We start from the raw sequence: 22,909 nt of genomic DNA on the forward strand, positions 1-22,909 counted from the left end.
TCTTAAAAACATTTATCTGTCATTGTTTTGAATCATATTGATAGGACTATGATTCTTGTGCTTCTATAATTTACCCAAAGATTATATGGACAACGTTATTAAAAATTTCATTTTTTAAAGTATTTTATGCTAATGAAATGGAAAGCTGTGACAATAAATGGAACCAACACACTTAAGGAGACTGAAATGTTCTATGCCATGGTTGTGGTGGTGATTCCACAACTCTATTTGGGTAAACTCATCAAATCTTATCCTTTAAATGGGGAAATTTTATAAATTATATCTCAAAAAAAAGAAAAAAAGAAAAAAACCGAACCTCCCAGCACTTTAAGGGCGATGAGACTATCTTTTAACAGCCCAGCTATATAACGAGAAATCATACGACATCCTTCAACTGAGCGTCAGAGTCCTTGAAAGAGGTGAAGATGAAGCAGCCGTCACTGCTGCGGATCCAGAAATAGCTCAGATGGGGGTGTTCAAGGCTGCCACGCAGGTGAGGGCTTTCAGCTCTTCCAGGACCCGCTCCTCTCAAAAAAGAGAGAACCCTTACCAACCCTCCCAGCATGACTCCTCCTGTCCTCTCCTTTGCCAGAGTTCAAAGCAGCTATTCTCAAATTTCAATGTGTATATACGTATCTCCTTAGGATCTTGTTAAAATGAAGATTGTCATTCTGTAGGTCTGGGATGGGACCTGAGGTTCTGTATTCCTCCCGAGCTCGCAGGCAGTGTTGATGCTGCTGGTCCATGGACCTGAAGCAGCCAGCTCTGGTCCCCCCGCATATCCATCTCAGTGTTTCTGTTTCTCACAACCTCCGAACCAGCGCCACCACACTGCCCGCCACGCCGCCTGCAGGTATTCAGCGTGAATACCTGCAACACGGATCCCACCGCTGTCCAGGTGAGACTGCACTGAAGGGAAGCATTTACAGCTGAACCATTACCGTTCCTGTGAGTCCCTGACCGGCGCTCAGTGTGAGAGCAAGTCCTGTCTGCTTCCTTTGGTCGACTTCCTAAGGGTAGTAGAGCATTACTTACCTCACCAGGATATATATTTTTTAAAGTATTTTCAACTCCACACTCTTCCCCACACTGCCATGTCTTTCCTTCCAAAGGGACCCGAGGCTCACCACACTATATAATCCTTCCTCTTCTAAACGTGGCTGAATGTATAAAAGTTTTTTTTTTTTTAAATAATGTCCAGAGATGCTTGTTTTATTTCTTACCAGCTGACTGCATTTCAGGCTGGTGACATCAAGTAACAGTTTAATTACCAACTAATTTTGTACCCCTGAACTACAAATCAACAATACAACTCGGCAAGGAGCAATGGGGTCAACGTCTAACTGGGAGGGGCTGGGTTTTCCAAATAAATGGTCTTGGTTGACAGGGTGCCATGGGTGGAGCCACAAGGGCAAGGCCTGAGATCGTTTGGGAGACCCTGACACCTGGTTGAGATAGGCTGAAACCCTGTGAATCCCTAGGCCAAGCCCTCCATCCCAAATCCTAAGAGCACAGCTATAATCTTCCTTTTTGTGGTCAGTTCAGCCCAAACAAGGAGCTGAGCTGGGCCTAGCAAAGTGGATCTGGGGCCTACTTTTAGCTGATCTGTCCTCCACCTGCACTCCCAACCTTAGGGCACAGCTCTTTCTGCAGGTTCTTAGGAAAAAGCCAGGCTTCTGTTAATTTCTTGTCTCTTTTTAGTTCTGCTTTGAGAAGAAAATGGAACATCGGTAACCAAGGGTGGGCACAGGCATCTCAGCAGAGCTCCAGTGGCCCTGGAGCCCACAGCAGGGATGAGTCAGTTCTACGCTGGTGAGTGGTGCTCCTCTAGGAACACAGGGCCACTGCATCCTCCTGGGAGAAGGTCCAAGGGGAAGAATTCATTAATAACATTCCAAGCTAGTAGGAGCTGTTCATCTGAGAAGGCAGAAACTGGGAGAGGGTCAAGATCAAAGAAGAGGGCTTCCCTGGTGGCGCAGTGGTTAAGAATCCGCCTGCCAATGCAGGGGGCATGGGTTTGAGCCCTGGTCCGGGAAGATCCCCCATGCCGCGGAGCAACGAAGCCCGTGCGCCACAACTACTGAGCCTGCACTCTAGAGCCTGCGAGCCACAGCTACTGAGCCCACGTGCCACAACTACTGAAGCCCGCGCGCCTAGAGCCAGTGTTCCGATTCAAGAGAAGCCACCGCAATGAGAAGCCTGTGCACCACAACGAAGAGTAGCCCGCGCTCACCGCAACTAGAGAAAGCCCGCACGCAGCAACAAAGACCCAACTCGGTCATAAATAAATAAATAAATTAAAAAAAAATCAAAGAAGAAAGAGCTAGAAAGGAGGGATGAGCAATTCGTTCTTATCACATGGGAGGCACTCCATCCAAGTAAGCAATTACTACGTGAATTGTTACTGTAGTTCCTCTTCTTTTTCTCACCAGAAAATTACACAACCTTCCTTTGAGTTCTGGAGATCCCCTGCCCAAGAACCGACTGACAAGCTGGTGTTTTTCTCTGAGACCAGGACAGACCAAGTCATTTAGGACAGGCTGGTCTCAGCAGGATCTCTACGCTGAGGCTTCACGTGGCCGCCGCTCCCACCATGCTCAGCCTGTGCTCACGGGTGTCTCTGAGCCATAGGGCTCTGCAGATGCGTCCTGGCACCCGAGGCAGGGCCGGAGCACCCATGCTCCGCCCCTTGGTGCCCACAAAATCCTTCTTGAATTGAAAAGTATCCTAACGTTCTAGTGCTATTTAATCATGCAAGTACCTTTGTTTCTATATTCTTTGACGTCCTCAGTGCCTGGGAGAATGTCTGGCACATTAAATGTACCAGTAAATATTTGATGAATAAATGAATTATTTGATTAAAAAATATAAAACTTTTACCATCCTCATGATTAGAAGAGCCCACATAAAAACTACCTTGCTGGACGAAAAGTGGTCTTTGTTGCTCGTCCTGCTTTTATCTAACATCATCTCCCAGCAAACCACAGCCCCTCACTCCTAAACTCACAGACATAGATGCTCGTCATCTGCAAGAAAATGTAAAACCCCAGGACAAGGGAATTGGACAAATGGCAGGAAACATTCTGTTTTCTGGCCAATCATCTTTCTCCAGTCCTTCCCTGGGGTGCGGGTCTCTCCCAAGCTCTCTTCTACCTCCTTCCTTTCTTCCACATTTCCAGGCTGTCTCTGCCCTCCTGCACTTTCCTCCCCACTTTCTCATTCACCTCTGATCTCCACTCACTCTGCTGCTCTTCCATTCCACCCCCATTCTTCCTATGAGAAATATCTCTATGAAGTGAATAAAGATTTAAAAACACCGCTGAAGACAGTGCCAGTGGGGGATGAGGGAAGGGCTGGAGAGCTCACCGAGGATGAAGTTAAAGTGTCACCCATCTGTACGATGAGAGAGCTCAGATTCAGGGCTTTTCCGGGCCAGTGTGACAGAGCACCAGTGGAGGAAGGGGATTTCAGGTGTGGGGAAGACCTGAAGGGGTTTAAGTGAAGGACCGTGGCATCTAAGCTGGACAGGGAAGGAAGCACAGAGGTCCTCAATGACATTTAAGGCCAGGCACAGTGGGAGTATCCAAGGGGGAGCCCTTGGAGGGAAGTAGAGGAGGCTGCAGTCCGAAGCAGGGTGTTTGGAAGGTACGTGCAGGTAGGTGGTGCAGCCTTGTTCCTGTGGGGTGCCAGTGGGAGAGGCTTACGTGGAGAGGAAATGGCACACAGAGAAAGTTTATTTAACAAGAGCTTAGATGGAAGAAGACACGTCTGAAAATTAGGAGAGGGGGACAAGCTGTTCTGAGACTCTAATTCATGGGGAAGTTATAAATATTTTGACAAATTCAAAATTATATTTTACATACAAATGTACTCCTAGAGCTTTCATTTACTTCAATGAGAATTCAGTATAATTAATAAAACACTTTATTGATCACCACTAATTATAAATTTAAGCGTATTCACTATGTTGGGCCCACACTAAGTGCTTTTTACAATATTTTACTTATGAGTCGTACTATTACTATCTACCTTACAGATAAGGAAACTGAAGTTCAGAGAGGTTGAGTATTTTGTCCAAGGTCACAAAGTGAGCATCAGAGCCCTTAAACCCTGGTAGTCTGACTCGAGTCCTTACCCACCATGCTCTATTGTCTGCCAAAGTCAAATGTGCACGGAAGGATGCCAGTGTAAAAAGCAAGACCCAAGCAGAAGACAAAAAACTTAGAGTAAAATATATCAAAATGTTAACAGAGCTTGTTTTAACAGTAAGACTTTGGGTGATTTCTTGATACTTTATTTTATGCATTTTCAAAACGGTCTTTAATGATTATCTTACTTTTGCAATAACACTATTAAAATGAAAAATAAAGGAAACTTTCAAATGAAATGTATTATTATTCCAAACCCTTTTTGGGGTGTGTGCATTTGTTTAAGCTCCAAGCTCATTAATATAGTCCCTATTTCATTTAAGGAGCTCAAGAAATGCTTATGGAAAGGAGCAGAAACATCTAATTATTCAGACCCAAAGTAGACTTCTTAGTCACTACATCCTAATTAAATTTCAACATTCTGAGGGTCAGAGGACCAGCACACTAGGATCTAGTAGCATGTGGTTATTTGTAATATTTACAAATTGAACTAGAGAATGAAAGGGATGGTTTTTAAAGCCTGGGCAGGGAACAGGTGAGGATCAATTATTTGTACAATTCCATTTCTTTCCGTGTAGGCAAATCGAACTTCTGTGCTGCAAAGTTTCTCTTAAACTAGCCTCACTATTGATTAGATATTTTGTTTTGTCTGAGGAAAGGAATATGCATCGCTGGTGACCAAACCAAATAATATCTAATACAATCCTAAAGAGAAAGAAGTGTTTAAAAGAGATTTGCGGAGAGAAATAGAATTTATCAGTTTAGTTGATGCTTTGAGAAGTTAAGAAAATTAGGAGGAGGGCTGAGTTTAAATGAGGAAGTTGTACCAGCAAGAAAGAAAACCAGATGCCACCACCACTTCCTGTTTTTACCTACAGTCCTTGGTAGAAGGCTATCGGTTTTGTGGGCACTCCATTTATAACTCTAGACACGGTTTCCTTCCTCTTCTTCCATTCCACAAGGATCACTGGTTTCTCTTCTCCTCAAACCTAGATCCTTACCTTTCAAAACGATGCCCCCTTTATCACACTCGAAAGTTGTGATTCCTGAGTGACAAGAATCCCATATAACCATCAGGTAAAGGAACATGTTGTACTTGGTGGGCATTTTGGACTTCCATTCCAGTAGGAATGATGGATTACGGGCTCCATTCACACTTTGCAACTCTGTTTCCACGGTAACAACGCACATTTCAGGAGAGATGGGAGAGTTAAGAGGAATACACCTTCGTTGCCCTCCCTTCCCTCATCCCACCCCCAACTGATGTCGTCCTGGGCAAGTGACTCAGCCTCTGTGAATCTTAGCTTCTTTATCTGTAAAATGGGGATGATAAATAGGGTTGTTATAAAGATTCCACGAAACAATGTACACTTTGTAACTACCTTCTTTTTTTAGCCCTTTAAAAAAGTAAAAGCCATACAAACAGAGGCTGCAGGTGGCTTTGGTTTTTGGGCTGTGGTCTGCCGACCCTGATACAGATGTAGATCATTAATACCATGTGCCTGATGAAAGGTGAAGCGTGTGGCCATAGAACAAAGCAAAACTAACTGGCCCACATCAGGGCAGTTTTCTAATCTACTAAACCAACTACCACTCTATGAGCAAGAAAAGTTCAAGCTACTCTGGGAAATCCAGATTTCTGGACTATTTGGATCAACTGTGCAGATACACATCTGTCCTACTGTAACCCGGAAGAGTAAATGTTAAAGGCATTCTACACATCATGGCCGTGAACAGTACTGTTAAAACCTTAGACAGTTTTAGTTAAGTTGCCTCTTGCAGACTAAGAAAAACACGGGGCCCCAAAATGGGGGCCACGCTGCTGTCCTTGGGTAGTACCGGGGCACCCGATGCAACACAGCACAGGCAGGACTGAGTGAGCTCAGCGTACACGCTCTCGCACATTCGCACACACACAAACACACACCACACTCCTACGTCTCTGGGGCCAAGAGAATCGATTTCTTGGAACCCCCCTTATCAGACACATAACAGATGACTCATCAACTAAGCACAACTGCTCAACTTTTAAAAACAGTGGGTGGGACCCATCGCCTACACTTGCCAACTCTGTTTACAAAGCAGGCACTCATTTTTAGCACAACACCCCTCCCCCCTTTCCTATTTGCCCATTTCTGAAAAGCTCTTCATCCAGTGAATTTCAATAGAGTTCAATGGCACTGCCGCTGTCCTTTCTACGTGTATTTCTAATGCTGGCAAGCCTGAATGTGCATTGCTCCCCTTCCAGTATTATTGTTCCCAAACAAGAGACTCTGATGCCAATGATTTTTGCTGCCAGCTGAAGGACAACAATTTTCTCTTCAAATCATTTCTAAGGAACGGAGACTATAACTCAAAGAATTTTGAAAACAAGTAAGTGACTGACGTAAGACGTAAGGTGAGTGTGCCTCCACCCAGGGACCTCCTCGGATCATCAGAAGAGCAGCGTTTCCTATTGACTTCCCCTTCATCGTCCTGTTTTGATATCACAAAATCCAATTTGGTCTTTCCTTAGGAGGCAAAGAATTGCCTGCTTAGGGGCCTACAGAGAAGACAACTTAACATTTACCAGGAATGACTTGAGAGAGATCACACAAACCATCTTTGTTACTGCTAAAAGCAAAATTATCACCTTGGTGGGTGTGATTCAAACTTTTGGGAATATATGGAAAGTAACAGAGCAATGACAGTTCAAGAACATGCAGAGTATTTGCAAAGGTACACTGCGATCTCACTCCAATTTGGTAGAATTTGCTGAAAATGATTTAGAAACTCCAGAGAGCTACTATGCTGAGGCAGTTATCTGAGACTGCAAACCTCTTGAAAGAACAAGAAGCTCATTTTTGTGACACGATAGTAACGATCAAATAACTATAATATCTGAACAGGACTTAGGGCAATGTGTTGATGGGTCTGTTGTTCTAATTCCATTTCTGCCTACCCCTTATGCAGGCTGAATTGTAAAACACAGAATTTAAAGAGAGAAGGCACCTGGTAGTCTGATCTTTGTTTATAGAGTCCTCATTTTATAGATTTATCTTTACCGGCATGGCTATTTACTGAGTTGTTTGTAAACACTGTGATTGTAGACAATACAATGTTGTATCTTTTTGGTGGTAGGATAATGGTAAGTGATAATGGTCACAAAGGTAAATACTGAGAGAGAGAAGAATTCACCTACAACTGGAACAAACAATCCACCACAAAGTGAAGGTAATTGCTGTAAACTGACAATGACAATTACTGTCCTTTTTGCAAACAGCAATTTAGCAACAAACGCCCTTTTAGCAATGCAGCGCTAACCTCGTACAGCATTCCTTAACAGTCTCTAACCATTTTGAATTTTCAAATGAAGGAGGCATTCCCAGGAAAGTAATCAATGGGTGGTGAGTCCCTTCCTAAACTTCTATAAGTTTCATTACATCTACAGAGCCTACTTTAAATCTGAAGGTGAACTAAACCTCAGAGTTGATGTTTTCCCTCTGCTAAGTTTGCAAAATTATGAGAGCCATTGTTTGCCCTAAAGCCTTGTAAGACTATGCTAATTTTTACATATTCTTTCATTTCAGGGAAACTTTATTGAGAATCAGCTATAGGCAACCACTGTTCTAGATCCTGTCGTGGGGAGAGAGACAAGGAAGACATTAATCCTGCCCTTGTAGGGCTCAGTGTTCAATAGGGAACAAAATATATACACCTAAATAATGGAAGTAATACTTGCTATTAGAAAGATAAAGGCTACACCAAAAAGAGAAGGAAGAGAGATCTTTCCTTCCATCTGGGAGGATCAGAGAAACACTTTTGGAGATGGCATCGGACCTGGGTCTCACGGGACCGTCAGGATTCAGAAGCACAGGGACGGCATGGGAGGGGGGTGGCAGAAAGGCCGAGGTGATGGGCACGGTGCCGGCGGCCCCTACAGAAGAGAGGGAGGCTGGTGTAGCTGAGGCAAAGGCAGTCTGCAGGCAAGTGTGGTGAAAATGCAGTTTGGAGCAGGTGGCACTGTACTGATCGCTCCTTCTACCTCTTGCGGTCTAAATAGTGACACCGAAAATATTTTTTTCTCAAGTTTTTGGCAGGAAAGAGAAAGAGGAAAAATCTTATCGCAGTGATTTGAAGTTCTCTAAAAAACAGTTTTCTCAACTAGTTTCTTCCCCTAAAGCACATGGTAAAAAGATACTTTAAAGAGTATAAACTTTCCACTCCCACTCCACCCCCAGACCGCGTGTCACCCTCCAGAAGTAGCCACCGTCAACAGTTTTCTTGTTTACCCTCCCAAACAGTCTGTGTAATATATGCACATATTACGCAACCTACCCCCATCCTCACTTCCACCCAATATTCAGTTTGTTTTTAATTTTTCAATACCAGTACATGTAAGTCTATCTTACTCCTTTAAATAGTAGTCTAATATTCCATTTTATGGATCTACTATGGTTATTTAACCAATTCCCTAATAACGAACTTGGTGTTATTTGACTTTGCTATTTCTTGGTTTTCAATTCTTAATTACAAAAAGTTTAGTTAAAGCCCTGGAAGGAATTAAGTTCAAGGGCAGTGGGAAATCTTAAATAGCACATGAGGCAAAGTCAGGCACAGATATGACAAATATGAAGCAGTTCAAAAAGTTTACTGGTTTTACAATATACTAGAGGCATGTATTGTACTTGCTGTGACCAGGAACATGACCACCCCGATACACAATTTCGTACCCTTGGTATTGCTGAACTATTTTCATTACAATAAAGGTGACGGTTCTTGGTGGAACAGTCGTAAAATAGTTCAGGAACACTGACTGATTTTACAAGGTGATTTTAAAGAGCTAAAGGATTAACTTGCAAGTATCCATTGATAAGAATAAAATTTGTCTCAAGAAGTACATTAATAATGTAAGTTTGGCTTCTGAAGGCATCACTAAAAGGCAGTATAGTGTCTTAGATCACTCAGGTTCTAGACTCAAGAAATCCTGGATGGAACATGGAACCCTGGCTCCCCTATTTTCTAAGTTGTTATTAAGCCTCAGTTACTTCATCTGTAAAATGGGGCTAACATTTACTTCATAGTGTTGCTGGTGGGGATTAGATGAGATAACATGGTATATATAGTTACCATTCAATAAATGTTAACTATTATTTGGTAACTACCTAATTAATACTTTAACAAACACTTAGTACATAGTGTTACTATGTACCAGGCACTGCTGGTACTCTCTCCATCTCCGTCTCTCTCTCTCTCTCCCTCTCTCTCCCTCTCTCTCTCCCTCTCTCTCTCTCTCTCTCTCTCTCACACACACACACACACACGCTCACTCAGTTTCTTATAGCAGCCCTATAGGGTTGTACTAACTAATAAATGTCTTCTTGCGTGCCACTTTTCAAAGTGTGCTTTTAGATACATTATCTTTTTTATTCTCACAACCACTACTCCAGTGAGAAAGAAAATGCAAGACACCAAAAAAAGGCAGGAATTATAATCAACCAAAATAAAATTTAAACGATTGTTTCATTCAGATTGTAACGTTGTTTCACAATTATCATTTCAAACAGATTGTTTACAAACTCAGTGTTTATGTTAAACTATGACATCTCTTTGAGCTCCCAGCAATGTCATGAATTACATTCTCATTTTTCACGGTTTTAAACTTAAAGGTTACATGATTAAAATAATAATAAATAATAATGATACATGCTAAGAAGTTATGGGAAAATATAAAGCATTTATTACTTTATCAGATTCCATACGGTGTAATAAACCTCTCATTTACCTAGCACAGTGAGGAGGTCACATGCTCTTCAGAGATTAATTCTCTATAAAATGTATGCGTTTAATAGAAATCTTTAGAAAATGTAACTTTCCTATTTGGGGAGATGGTAATGTGAAATAAACAAAACAAAAGCCATCATTCTTCTGTGCTAATATTTACTTTTTTTTTTTTTTTGCAGTACGCGGGCCTCTCACTGCTGTGGCCTCTCCCGCTGCGGAGCACAGGCTCCGGACGCACAGGCTCAGCGGCCATGGCTCACGGGCCCAGCCGCTCCGCGGCATGTGGGATCTTCCCGGACCGGGGCACGAACCCGTGTCCCCTGCATCGGCAGGCGGACTCTCAACCACTGCGCCACCAGGGAAGCCCAATATTTACTTTTAATTCCTACTTTTGCTATGATGGAGTTACGGGGAAGCTGTGGGAAAAGAGTAGCAATAGAAGAGGAGGACGCAGGGGAGAGAGATTTCTTCAGCACCCTTTGCCTTTCCCTTGGATCCCACTCAGGAAAACTCAATTCAATAGGTGCATTTTACCCTTACCCGTGCCTCAGCACATCCCCAAACTGCTGCCTCAGGGAACAGCCCCATTTTACTGCCAACAGAGAACATACACCTTCAGAACAACTGTCCACTGAGATTCACCACTAGCATACTTCCGGTTCCTCCGATGCAATTATAAGGCCTCAGGATTTAGGATAACACAAAACCTCACAGCATTCTCATAATAGGGCTGAATTCACTGAATCGAACTGAATCAGACGTGTGTTAAACAGGAATGACAGCCATTATAGTCAGGCCCCAAAAAAGAGCCCCAAACTCATCCAGCAAAAAGAAATCACCCCAGCAAGTTTCCAGATGACTCCAACGAAGAGCCCAGCGCCCAGCCTCAGTGAGACACAGAGGAGCCTTCGCAGCTGCTTTTCTAAAGAAGCCTGGACAGCCTTGGGCTCTTTCTCTGCCTTGGCCAATATGAGTCTGGAACGGGGCCCTGTACCAGATGAATTGTCTTCTTCCTGCCAACTGCTTCTTGGCTTGAGCAGTTGCGGGAACAGCTGGTTTTATAACACAGAGTGAGCCCTTGTTCTGAGGTAGGAGAGCTCTGCATTCTGTGAAAAACTTGTAACTTTGGGTCTCTATACAACTACCTTCATGAGCTTTCACCTGAAGGTTTGGCGTGTTGTGCTTGCTATTCATGCGTCTTGCAAAGAACCAAACAACCTATGAGAGTTTTACCCAGAGGAAGTCTTCCGGCAACTCTAAAAGTCACCTTTACCCAATTCTTTGTCTCAATCAGAAACTGAAGAGTCATGAGATAAGAGATCACTTATCCCTGAACCAGTATAACTAAAAATCAACCAAATTCCAGGAACGGTAGGTTGAAAACAAGAATTTACTCCTGCTCCCCTGGCCCCAATAATCCAGTAAAGCGATTTCTTAAGGCATAAAACTGCTAGGATAGTAAGAACAGGAGAGAAGAGACGATAGTAACAAAAATTCAGAAGCTGGAAAGTGGACAGAGCTGAGTCTTAAATTGGCAGTGGAGAAAGCCAAGACCAATCCAATTTACACCACAGAATTCCCAAAAGGCCCTGGTGGCATTACTGGAAGTAGGGAACAATGGACAGGATGAACTAAAATAAAGAACTTCTTTCAAGAAATAGCTAGATTCCCCAGACCACGCACCTACTCTGTAAAGCAGAGTGACTGCTCCTCTCCCATCTTGGCAAAAGATAAATAAATATACAGAACATATATTCTCTGAAAAGTATAAAATGTAAGTCTCCGAGTGAGGGACTCAGCACAACTTGTGACGGAGGGGTTCTGTAATGAAAACTAGGATTGGGTGGACACATGCACAGAGATATTCACCCAAGCCCTTTCCCCCAACTTGGTTCCCATAAAGATGGCAGCAGTGCCCAGACCCTACAGGCAGGTGACTGGAAGGTCTTCCCTGGGTGATCTGAACAGCCAAGAAGAAACTGACATGGCTGGTTCCCCAAGGAAAGGGCTACTGACAGCACCTCTAGTGAAGCTATTTCCAACAAACCCCACTCATGTGTACCAGGCTCCAATTAGCCTTGTTCCAGTCCACCCCCTGCAGTTCTTGAATACAGCAGACAGAGAAGGGCAACCTGACATCTAAGGAAAAATTCTAAAATGAAAGAGTCCAAAACAAACAGAAAAATCAACTTGCATCACAGGGATACAATCAGCAGAACTCAGATTATGGGAAACACAATACGACAAATGGTCCAGTTTCTTCAACAAATAAACTGCGCAGAAAAGGACAATAGAAAATGGGGGAACCCATAGAGTGAAAGAGACTTAAACCACATAACAACCAATTGTAGTATATGGACCTTATTTGAGTACTGATTTAAACAATCCAATTGCTTTTTAAAAATAAGGTAAGCAGAGCAATTTAAATATTGTTTGGGTATTTGATGATATAAGGAACTGTGGTTAATTTTCTGGGTATGGCATATCATGGTTATGTTTTTACAGTCCTTATATATTAGAGAAGTACACTGAAATATTTATGGATGAAACGATGTGATGGCTGGGATTTGCTTCAAGACAATCTGGGTGAGGGGCTGACTAAACAAGCATGGTCATGAGATGAAGGGAATACAGGGATATTTTAGACTCTCTACTTGATGTCTGAAATTTTCCATAACAGAGAAAAACCATTACTAGAATCCTCAGAGAAAACAATGAAATTGTAAAACAGAAACAAAATAATATAAAAAGGGAACATTCAAAGAAAGTTTAAAAGCCCCTGTAAATAAAAAAATAATAAGAGAAATAAAACATTCAGTAAAGAGTTGGAAAAAAATTGGTGGCATATTCCAGAGAGTACAGTGAAAAACTTTAGAAATGAAAATAAAGAAAAGAATAAAGAGTTAGAGGGCTAGTCCAGAAGGTCCAAAATCTTGGTAACAGTTCCAGAAAGAGAGAAAAGAGAAAGAGAAGGAAGGAATTCATCAACACAACAATGTAAGAAAATGTCCCAGAACTGAAGACCATGAATTTCTAAAAGAAAAGATGTACCAGCTGCCTGACACAATGGAGGAAAAAAGGCACACAGCAAGACACAGCATTGTGAAACACTGGGAACAAAGAGATTTGGCAAGTGTCCAGAAAAGACAAAATAAAAACAAAAGCCCTGGCTACATAAAAAAGATGAAGAGGGCTTCCCTGGTGGCGCAGTGGTTGGGAGTCCCCCTGCCGATGCAGGGGGTGCGGGTTTGTGCCCCGGTCCGGGAAGATCCCACATGCCGCGGAGCGGCTGGGCCGTGAGCCATGGCCGCTGAGCCTGCGCGTCCGGAGCCTGTGCTCCGCAACGGGAGAGGCCACAACAGTGAGAGACCCGCGTACCGCAAAAAAACAAAACAAAACAAAACAAAACAAAAACACTCTGAGCAGTTTCTGGCATAGAGTAAGAGCCACAAGAGTTGTTCTTGTTATCATCACCAAAGAAACGACTCTTTATCCTATGTTAACATATAACTACTTGATATATTACAATAATTAAAAAGAAAGCAATCAGTGTAAAACACATGTCCAAACCAAACATATTTCCAGCTTTGGAATGACTGAAAATTGTCATAGACCATAGGGTTTTGGAGGTTAACAGAGTTCTGAGATTTTTCTAGTGCAATTTCCTTGTTTCAAAGGGTAGGGAATTGAAGCTCAGAATAGCTAAGTAACTTGCTGGACGATACAGCCAAGTCAGGAGAGGAGTTGAGATGAGCAGTCAGGTGTTTCATGTCAATGCACTGAATTTCACAAGTGTAGCTACTCAAACTCCATCTACGGTATCGTCACAGGGTCAGAATTTCACATATACAAAAAAAGTATCACCACAGAAATATTTTATCCAACTCCTGTCATTTTACCCTAAAACCTGCCACTTGGTTCATGATATACGTAAACAGAAAGACCACCTAGAAAGATCCAGCCGGGGCAATAAAGCGAGGAGGCTACAGTTGGGTTTACTGGTTAGGTTGACAAGAGGAAGGTAATGTATTAGATTCACTGTCCTACACAGAGTTGTTCTGATTCTAGGATGGATACCTCTAGTGGGTTTACACACAAAAGTATGAATATTAATCCCTAGTGCTGTGGACCAATATGGTGCAGCCTGGATGGGCATTTCTGATGCCTGAGTAGTGGAATGGGTAGCAATGCACTTCCATCACAGTCTTCTAAGTCTTTCTAAAGGAATAAACACAACTTGCAGGATTAGTAGACATTTTGGTCACTGCTTCCAAGGAAATGATGGATCTGGCAATGAGGACTACTGGGCAAGCCCAGTGAAGAGCGTGAGTGTCGTCAGGGGTGAAAGCACCACTTGTTACTCCTTTGAGGTCTGAGAAATCAGGCTGGGTGGGAATTTTCCTGGTATAAATTGTATGATCTGTCTTCATCTCATTCCAAGTGAAATTAAGCCCTCTGTACATTTGCAGAAAATCTCATTCAACAGTTTGAGATGAACTTATTTCAGAAGAAAATTGCCCATTTTCTTTTCACTGAATCTCAGGGGGAAAGTACAGAATAATTTCTCATCTCTAAAACACTGAAAACCTCTATGCTTCTTGAATATTTCTTACAAACGAATTTGCAGTTACCTTTGGATATAGTACGTGTTCCACAGCTATCCAATACCAAAGTGGTGACTGGATGGATTAAACACCTCAATATTTTCACCATTTATTGAGAGCTGAGATTTAAAGTGACAAGTCTAGAGTCCAAAAATACAAAAAGTGCTATTTTCAAATCTTTTATCCTTTTTGCAAGTGCTTATTTTGGTATTTTTGATTAATGAAAAGATTTTCTCCTTTTACTTTCTTATAAACATGAGGTGCTTCCTGGAAAATCATTCAAACAAACAATATAGAAGGATGCACTGTAACTTAGCCAAGTTAGTAAAACATAGAAAGAAATAAGAACTATTTCGAAATATTTCCAATGTCTTCTGTGTATGAACAGAAACATACAGAAAATACAGTTTTTTAAATGAAAGGTACGGCAGTGTCAACACTCACAGAAAAAGGAGGATTCCGGTATTTGCCAGGGCGAAGGCGAGTCCCAAAATCCCACTGCCCATAATGGCGTTGCTTAGGTTAAAAACAGACATGCCCAAGGAGGTTGTTCCTGGAATCTGAACAGAGACACATTAAGCAAAAGAGTCCTCAAGACAGATCATCACGCCAAAGCCTTTAAAGAAAGCACTATCAGGAACCAACAGGGAAATGAAGTTCGAGGAATCCTTTCTTAGTGGTCTAGTTACTTTTTTAAAATGGGTTTCAGGAGAAAATACGTAGGCTCCGAGGAATAACCCGGTGAATAAATAGCTATGTTTTTGGTACTACGCTGGATGAATTAACCATCTGTCACAATTTATGTAATTTTAAAAAATAAGCAAACTTCATTATAATGACACTTACATAGTCATCACATTTCTTTTTTTCCAAATGGCTGTTCGTGAGACTCCTTCTACTTTCACGATCAGAAATAAACTTGCTGTGAAGAGACGTATTATGATTTAATTTCATGATAATGACTTGAAAATTTAACATCATGACTAAATGATTTATTACTTACCAAAACATCACACATAAAAAGTTATCAACCAGTTACTTAAGAGTTTATAGTCCTATTCAACCACTCTCCCTACCTCATTTTTGTTTTGGTTTGGTTTTTTTTTGCCAGTGTTAGTTGTCCACATTCTTGTTTTACCAAATAAACTAAACGTGCTCCAAGGGCAGACACCTTGCCTCATTCCTTTTTATATCCCTCACTCTACTTAGCACAAAACAATGCAAACAGCAGGTGCTCATCTTGAGAGGAAATGAAAGACAACCATAAGTCAAAAAGAGCTATAGATTTTGAATCATTTTAATACTAATAAATTAAAACATTATATGCAATGCAAATTGTTCTCTAATGGAAAATTAGATGATGTCAAGAATACTATAGATTGTTCTCTAGATTGTTCTCTAATGGAAAATTAGATGATGTCAAGAATACTATAAAGCTGGCATTTAAAAGAATATTGGAGGCAGGATTCCTTCTGAGCTCACATTCCTGGAGCACAAAGTTATTACATAGGAATTCCCTCCCCCCAGCAAAAAGGAAAACAACTCTTTTCCCATCACACATTCTTTCAGCACCTGCTTATATGCAAGTCACTAGACCAGGCAATGTGGGAGATATGGGGGTGTGTAACAAGTGATGCAGCAGTAGCCCACAGGAAATTATGGTGGAGGAAGCAGGGCATATGGTCCATGGTTAGAGGCAGAGCTAGTAGGGCTTAAAGCAAGCATGGGATTCAGAACGTGAGTTCAAATTCTCACTTGCTCTGAGGGCCTGAGTATGCTACCCCAGTTTCCTGATCTGTGAAACGGGAACGACGCTATTATATTACCTCATAGTGTTACTGGGAGAATTAAATGAGAGTACATGTAAAACATCAGTACAGCTCCAGGCACAGAGGAAGAGCAACACGTGGGAAAGATTCAGACAGGGTGAATGGAGTACAGTATACACAAATATACAGAAGGAGGAATTCAGAATGCTCTAAGGACCAGCAAATATATTTGGGATTAGTATCAGAACTTTAAGTGCTATTGTCAAAGAAAAGTCTATTCATAAGCAAACTGCTGCATGTATTAGTTAAGACATGTTAGGGGTGCTTTTCGGCTCTCCTTCTGGAAATTTTATTATCTGGTCTAAGTAAGAAATAATCAGTGCGTTTTCCACTAATAAATATAAAGCCACTTGAATTGGACTATCTTAAAGAGGCATATATCTTTAAACTATACATTATATTTTCATATGCTTTTTTTTTTTTTTGCGGTACGCGGGCCTCTCACTGTTGTGGCCTCTCCCGTTGCGGAGCACAGGCTCCGGATGCGCAGGCTCAGCGGCCATGGCTCACGGGCCCAGCCGCTCCGCGGCATGTGGGATCTTCCCGGACTGGGGCACGAACACGTGTCCCCTGCATTGGCAGGCAGACTCTCAACCACTGCGCCACCAGGGAAGCCCTCATATACTTTTTTCTAATGAGGCTATATTTCACCATAAACCATGTTTTAATGAAAGATATATATCATTAATGTTGGTTTTATTTGTCTACCGTTTTCATCTTTAATCCATATGCTTCAGGTCTGCATTATTTCACCAGGAGAAACCAAAGCCAGGCAACATAGATACTATGAACTTGCCCTGAGGCCACCATCTGGTATGAGCGGCGCAGCCTGCGGTTTATTTCCTTCCGCATCTGCCTTTGCCTAGGACCTGTCCAGTGACTGTCAGAGATGAAAAGGAAGTGAAGAAAACCTTGGTCTCCTGAAACCCAGGAGCTGACATTCCAGCTGAGGAGAGAACAGACCAGCTAACACCAGAATAGGAACATCAGGCCATGCAAAATGGAGATGAGATAAGGAAGCCAGAGAAGGAAAAACCATTATTGGGTGGGATTAGCCCGAGGAAACTAAAGGGCCGAGGCCTGAGAAACAGCATTGCAGGGTCTTAGCAAGAGAATGACATAATGAAAGCTGTGTCTTTGGAGACCCATCTGGCAGTTCTCTAGCCTTGGCTCTTCTTTTGCCCTTAACATTTTAAATCTTTCCCAAGAACTGAGGTTTACAGATCTGGCTGGAGAGGGACCGGGAGAGCAGCCTTCCTTTTCACCCAGGCGGCCCAAGGGAATGGGGGTGCTGGACTTTCCAAACTGAAATTGACTCATATTTAGTGTGGCTGTTAAATAAAAGACTGTATACAATCAGGCTAATTTTAACAATCAACTCAAGTCTACCAAATCATTATCCACAAGGTCCCCTGTTTGCCTTTCTTGCAGAGAGACTTGCTTTTCAAAGAGAATCTCCATTGTTTTTAAATTAAGGGGAAAGCCCGAACGTTTTCAAATAAACTAAACCAAACACCAGTAAACCTCCTATTATGGCAGATCTAAGTTCCTGGCCTGCCAATGCTCCCCAGACTTGCGGCAGAAGACTGATAGAGAAGAACCGGATCAAAGGCACCTGGACGCAGGGGCATTCAACAGGGTCAAACACTGCAACGGAAGGGGAGGAAGAAGAGGCCCCTGCATGCTTGCCAGCTCTCTGCGGCAGCGCTTCTGCAGGATGAGAATAATGCAAGTGACCTGCAGAGCTGTTGTGATGAGTAACCATGAAAAAGTACATTAAAACACATAGTGCTTTGAGTGCTTCCCGATTCTGTCTCTTTCTTTCTGCTTTCTACAGCAAGACTTAATAGGTTTTCCCAAAAATCTTCACTGGTGCTCCCACCGAAAAAGTTTCGAGTCCAAACTGCTCGCCCTGCAAATTCCAGGTACTGCTGAATTTGATTTTGCCTCACTGTTCAGTCTTAGCTCCCCCTGCTCTTCCAAATGGTCTTCCCAAGAGGCGGTGAGGATCAAGATAAGACCAGGGCATTCTGAGAATAGAGGCTGAAAAACAAGTACCGCTAGGAATCCACTCTCCCCTCAAGAGACCCTCCATCCTCCTCTCTGCCAATGCCTTCCTGCCCGTTCACAACCCTCATCCTCCATGAGTCTGCTGATGTTCTGGTTTGAACGCAGTTTTCTGACTCTGATCTATTTACGATTTTTCTGTAGCACAGACTGTGGCACTAAGCTCATCTTGCATCCAGAGCGGTGGTGTCATGTTCTCACTCCCTTAGCTCCTCCTTCTATGTACCTGCCCATGTGTTAGCAACTCAGAGGAACCCTCCATAAACCAAATGCGCCTCTTCCATTGAGGAACTAGGGAGTAGCTTAGGCTGCAGGGAAATCTCGCTCAGTAAGAACGAGTACTCAGATAAAGCCTCTGTATTCTCTTTACGGTATTTCAACTTGTTCTTCTGCCTTTCGATCTTTGCTTTGTATTTCTGCAAACTTTTTTTTAAAACAAAATAAAACCAAACTTTTTTTTTTGTAATGGAAAAGTCCATTTATAATAACTAGGTCAAGCAGCTTACCACAAGTTTCTGTTATCTCACCATTTTAAAAATGCAATTTCATGTTAAAAAGCACTGACCTCTGGCAAAGACCTCTTTATTGACTTAAAAATGCACTATTGGAGAAGGTGCCTTTGACACGAGGTCTTGGGAATGATAAAAGTATTATTAAAAAAGCATTTTCAGTGGATCGTTCTGTACCCATAGAGCAGAATCTGATCAACTCTTAGGTAGCCAATTGTTCTGTGAACAAAACAAAACAAAAATTTACAGTGGCTGTCATGCTGACCTTCAACAGACAAAGCCTTAAAAAGGATGTAGGCGTTATACTGACGTAGTGTGAAGGGAGACAAGCAATATAGAGCAGTTATTCGAAGCCAAAAATCAATCAACAACAATCCAGTTAAGGATGGGTTGTACAATGGGAAGATAATCTTCCTATTTTAATCTCTACCAATCAGGTTCTTACTAGGTTATAGTGTTCCATTGGAAGATTTATAACACAAAAGAGATGAGTGGTTGAACTTAAATGACCTTTCCTAGCTCTTTCCCTGAAACTAACAGTCTATAAAAAAGGAAAAGAGAAAAGGAGGAAAGAAGCATGTAACTGAGAGACTGGAAAACATGAAAGAATTAAAGAAATAGGCATTTAAAGGCATTTAAAGAGAAGACTGAGAGGTGAGAAAAGCCTTATCTGGTGGATAAACTCTACCCAAAATAGGAGCAAACAGATTTTCGTTGTAGCAGGAGCAATTAAAGCCAGGGAAGAATTTTCTGAAATGAAAACTGAATATGGGAAGAAGTTATGGTATCTTCTTCCCTAAGGTATAGAAAAGACATTAGAAGAAGAGAAGGGGTAACTTTTCAAGGGTCCTCCCGATGATACAAATGTAGTTCATGAACTCCGGAAGACATACAGGGACCAAGGAAGAAAAAGGCTGATGTAAGGTGTAGTGACAAGAGTTCCTCATTAAGAAATATCTTAATGAAAGACTCTCAAATTTTGTTAGAAGCTTCCTGGGTCATAACAACAATAACTATTCATGGAGATTAGAGCAACAGTAGATAAATATTAAAATATGTGAATATTTGCCTGGCTACAGCTAGGATAATCTATTAATATTTCAACGACTTTCAGATAACAATAACCAAAAATCATCCCAAACCTAAAACAGTATTATTAGTCCTTGGGTGCAGAAGAAAGAAGTGCTTGCCAAAGAAAGAGGGTTGCACGTTTACTGTTAGAGACTTTCCTCGTACTAAAAGACTTACTCTTGCCAGACACCGTGTCAAGTGCTTTACATGAGTTTTCTCATCTCTTTTCACAATAATTGCATGTGGTTAGTACTATTTTTAGCTCCATTTTGGAGAAATTAAGTAACTTGACCAAAGTTACATTATAACTAAACTGCTGAGCCATGATTTGAACGTAAGCGGGCTGATGGTACAGCCTGAGTCCTTAACCTACAAACAGCATTGCATTTAATATTCCCCAACAATCCCAGGAGGTCAGGTACTATTTTTATCCCTGTGTTACAGGGATGGAACTAAGGCTTAAAGTACAAGATCACACAAGACCTATGGATGGAGCCAGGATTCAATATAAGTTGAAATCCAAACCATGCACTTAACTGCTCTCTCTGTCTCTGTCTCTTTCTTTCATTTAACAAATACTTTGTAATGCCTGACCTGCTCCAGGCACTATTACCATATCATTACAAGGTACAAGAGATATAAAAATGATTAAGATGGGTCCTTCTCTCAAGAAGCCCACATCTAGAGGAATGTCTAGAGCTCATTACTCAAAATGTGGTCCATGGACCAGCTGTAAGGGCATCACCTGGAAGCTTGTGAGAAATTAGAATCTCAGGCCCAGTACCAGAGCTACTGAATCAGAATCTGCATGTTAACAAGGTTTCCAGGTGTTTCACATGCACATTAAAATGTCAGCAGTACTGGTCCAGTGGACACTTCAAAAGGCTTTGCTTTGTAAAGCAATTATACTCCAACAAAGATGTTAAAAAAAAAAAAAAAGGCTTTGCTGTTCCAGGTATAGGTTTCTATGACTACAACCCACAAATTAGGGCATGAAATAAAACAACTGAACTGGAATAAGAGCAGGTGTCCTAATGCCCAAATGGCTCTACTCTATTTTTTTTCTTTTTTGCGGTACGCGGGCCTCTCACTGTTGTGGCCTCTCCCGTTGCGGAGCACAGGCTCCGGACGCGCAGGCTCAGCGGCCATGGCTCACGGGCCCAGCCGCTCCGCGGCATGTGGGATCTTCCCGGACCGGGGCACGAACCCGTGTCCCCTGAATCGGCAGGTGGACTCTCAACCACTGCGCCACCAGGGAAGCCCCTCTACTCTATTTTTAACTAAACTTAATAAAATGATTCTTAAGGTATCCTAGTAGGGAGTTTCCAGGCAAAGCTATCAGTTATACGCCAGCTAATGAGAAGTCAACATTTGTTTTCAACATTTTCTCTAGCTTCCTAAAAAAAGGCACTGTTACCTAGAAGTTCACTGTTTTGGGAGATGGTTTTCCTAGATTCATATAATTGGGCTTACCTTCCTCCCACCAATGTGAAAAAGCTAACAGAAGAGTCAGAAGTATTAGGTGTAGCTTTGCAGAAATCACGGGTGTGTGTGTGTGTGTGTGTGGGTGTCTTCTTTGATTTTTATTTACCTTTTTGGCTTCATGCTGTAATATGTTGTTTTTAAATTTTCATTGTTCTAGAGCCAGAAATGAAGCAAAATTCATAAACCATGTCAATGAAAGAGGAGAGATAAAATAAAGCAATAAACGCATCACACCACACTTGTGACAGTGGAACCAAATTCCAAAAAACAGGAGGCTGTACAGCCCATGTCTTAGTCATGGTCTCCGGGGAAGTGAGCTCCCCTGGCAGGCACCCCAAGGGGCGAGAAAGGGTGCCTCCCCCTACCGCAAGAGGTTATCACCTCCCAAACAATACTTTTTCTTAGTAAAACTTTTAAATATCAAGTTCAGATCTTAAGCTGAATATTATAAAAGACTCTCATTTTAAGGTCCTCAAGGTTTACACTGCTTTGGGAATGAAGCTTTGTTATAAACCTAAAATGTGCTAATTGTGAAATAGCTGGAATCCCATCCACCACCGTTAACTGCAGGTCAGCAGTGACTACAGAACACCCCAGGGGCCCAGAGCAGAAAATAGCACTGGTAGAGTTTAGCAGAGTTTAATTGATAGTAGAGGCTATCTTTCTCATTCACGCCCGAGCAGTTTAATCAGAGGCAGCAGGACAGAGAGGAAAGACAGGGATTTCAGACAGACCTGTGTGTGCCCTTGAGCAAGTTATTTTATTTCTCTGAGCCTCCATTTTCTTATGGTACACTGAATTTTTAAATTTTCCTTATTTGCAAAAGAATACATTGAATGATGTTATAAGGATAAGTGGTAATATATGTTATCACACCTGGCACTCAAGAAATGGTAGTTATTCTTAATAATTACACAGAAAGGTGGTTGAGAGTCCGCCTGCCGATGCAGGGGACACGGGTTCGTGCCCCGGTCCGGGAAGATCCCACATGCCGCGGAGCGGCTGGGCCCGTGAGCCATGGCCGCTGAGCCTGCGCGTCCGGAGCCTGTGCTCCGCAATGGGAGAGGCCACAGCAGTGAGAGGCCCGCGTACCGCAAAAAAAAGAAAAAAAAAAAATTACACGGAAAAGGTGAAAGAAGCAAACTTGAGTTCAACAATAAGAAGTATCACATGGTGAATGATACTTGGATGGCAATGAGGAAGTATTTGGGTTGGAGACAACCTCTGAGAATACATAAGGAAGAGTACAAGGAGGAGGGGCAGGGCTGAAACTTCTGAGTGTCTGTAAATGATGGCAGCCCAGTCAATTACACATTGTATCAGAATGCAGAGCAGATTATCAGAAATGATTTCTGTGAAGACGCCTGGTTAGCTGACATAATGTTTTCATCTTCCTCCCAATTTCCTTTTGACCCCGCTCCCGCAAGCGTAGC

The 22,909-nt window shown here is 42.2% G+C and overlaps 1 protein-coding gene across 7 annotated transcripts in view; it reads right to left on the reverse strand.

Annotated features, from left to right (window-relative positions):
- Positions 1 to 22,909, reverse strand: part of SLC38A1 (solute carrier family 38 member 1) — a 70,270-nt gene that overhangs the window by 21,527 nt on the left and 25,834 nt on the right. For all 7 annotated transcript variants that reach the window (XM_022572386.3, XM_022572387.3, XM_089920586.1 and 4 more), the window contains 2 exons: positions 15,362 to 15,437; positions 14,960 to 15,075 (listed from right to left, as the gene is read on the reverse strand). In XM_022572386.3, coding sequence (XP_022428094.1) covers positions 14,960 to 15,075; positions 15,362 to 15,437 — 192 coding nt within the window. The remainder of the gene's footprint in view (positions 1 to 14,959; positions 15,076 to 15,361; positions 15,438 to 22,909) is intronic.

Source organism: Delphinapterus leucas, chromosome 11 (assembly GCF_059928025.1).
Source record: "Delphinapterus leucas isolate spDelLeu-1000000601 "Yukka" chromosome 11, BTC_Dleu_Yukka2, whole genome shotgun sequence".
Taxonomy (NCBI): Eukaryota; Metazoa; Chordata; class Mammalia; order Artiodactyla; family Monodontidae; genus Delphinapterus; species Delphinapterus leucas.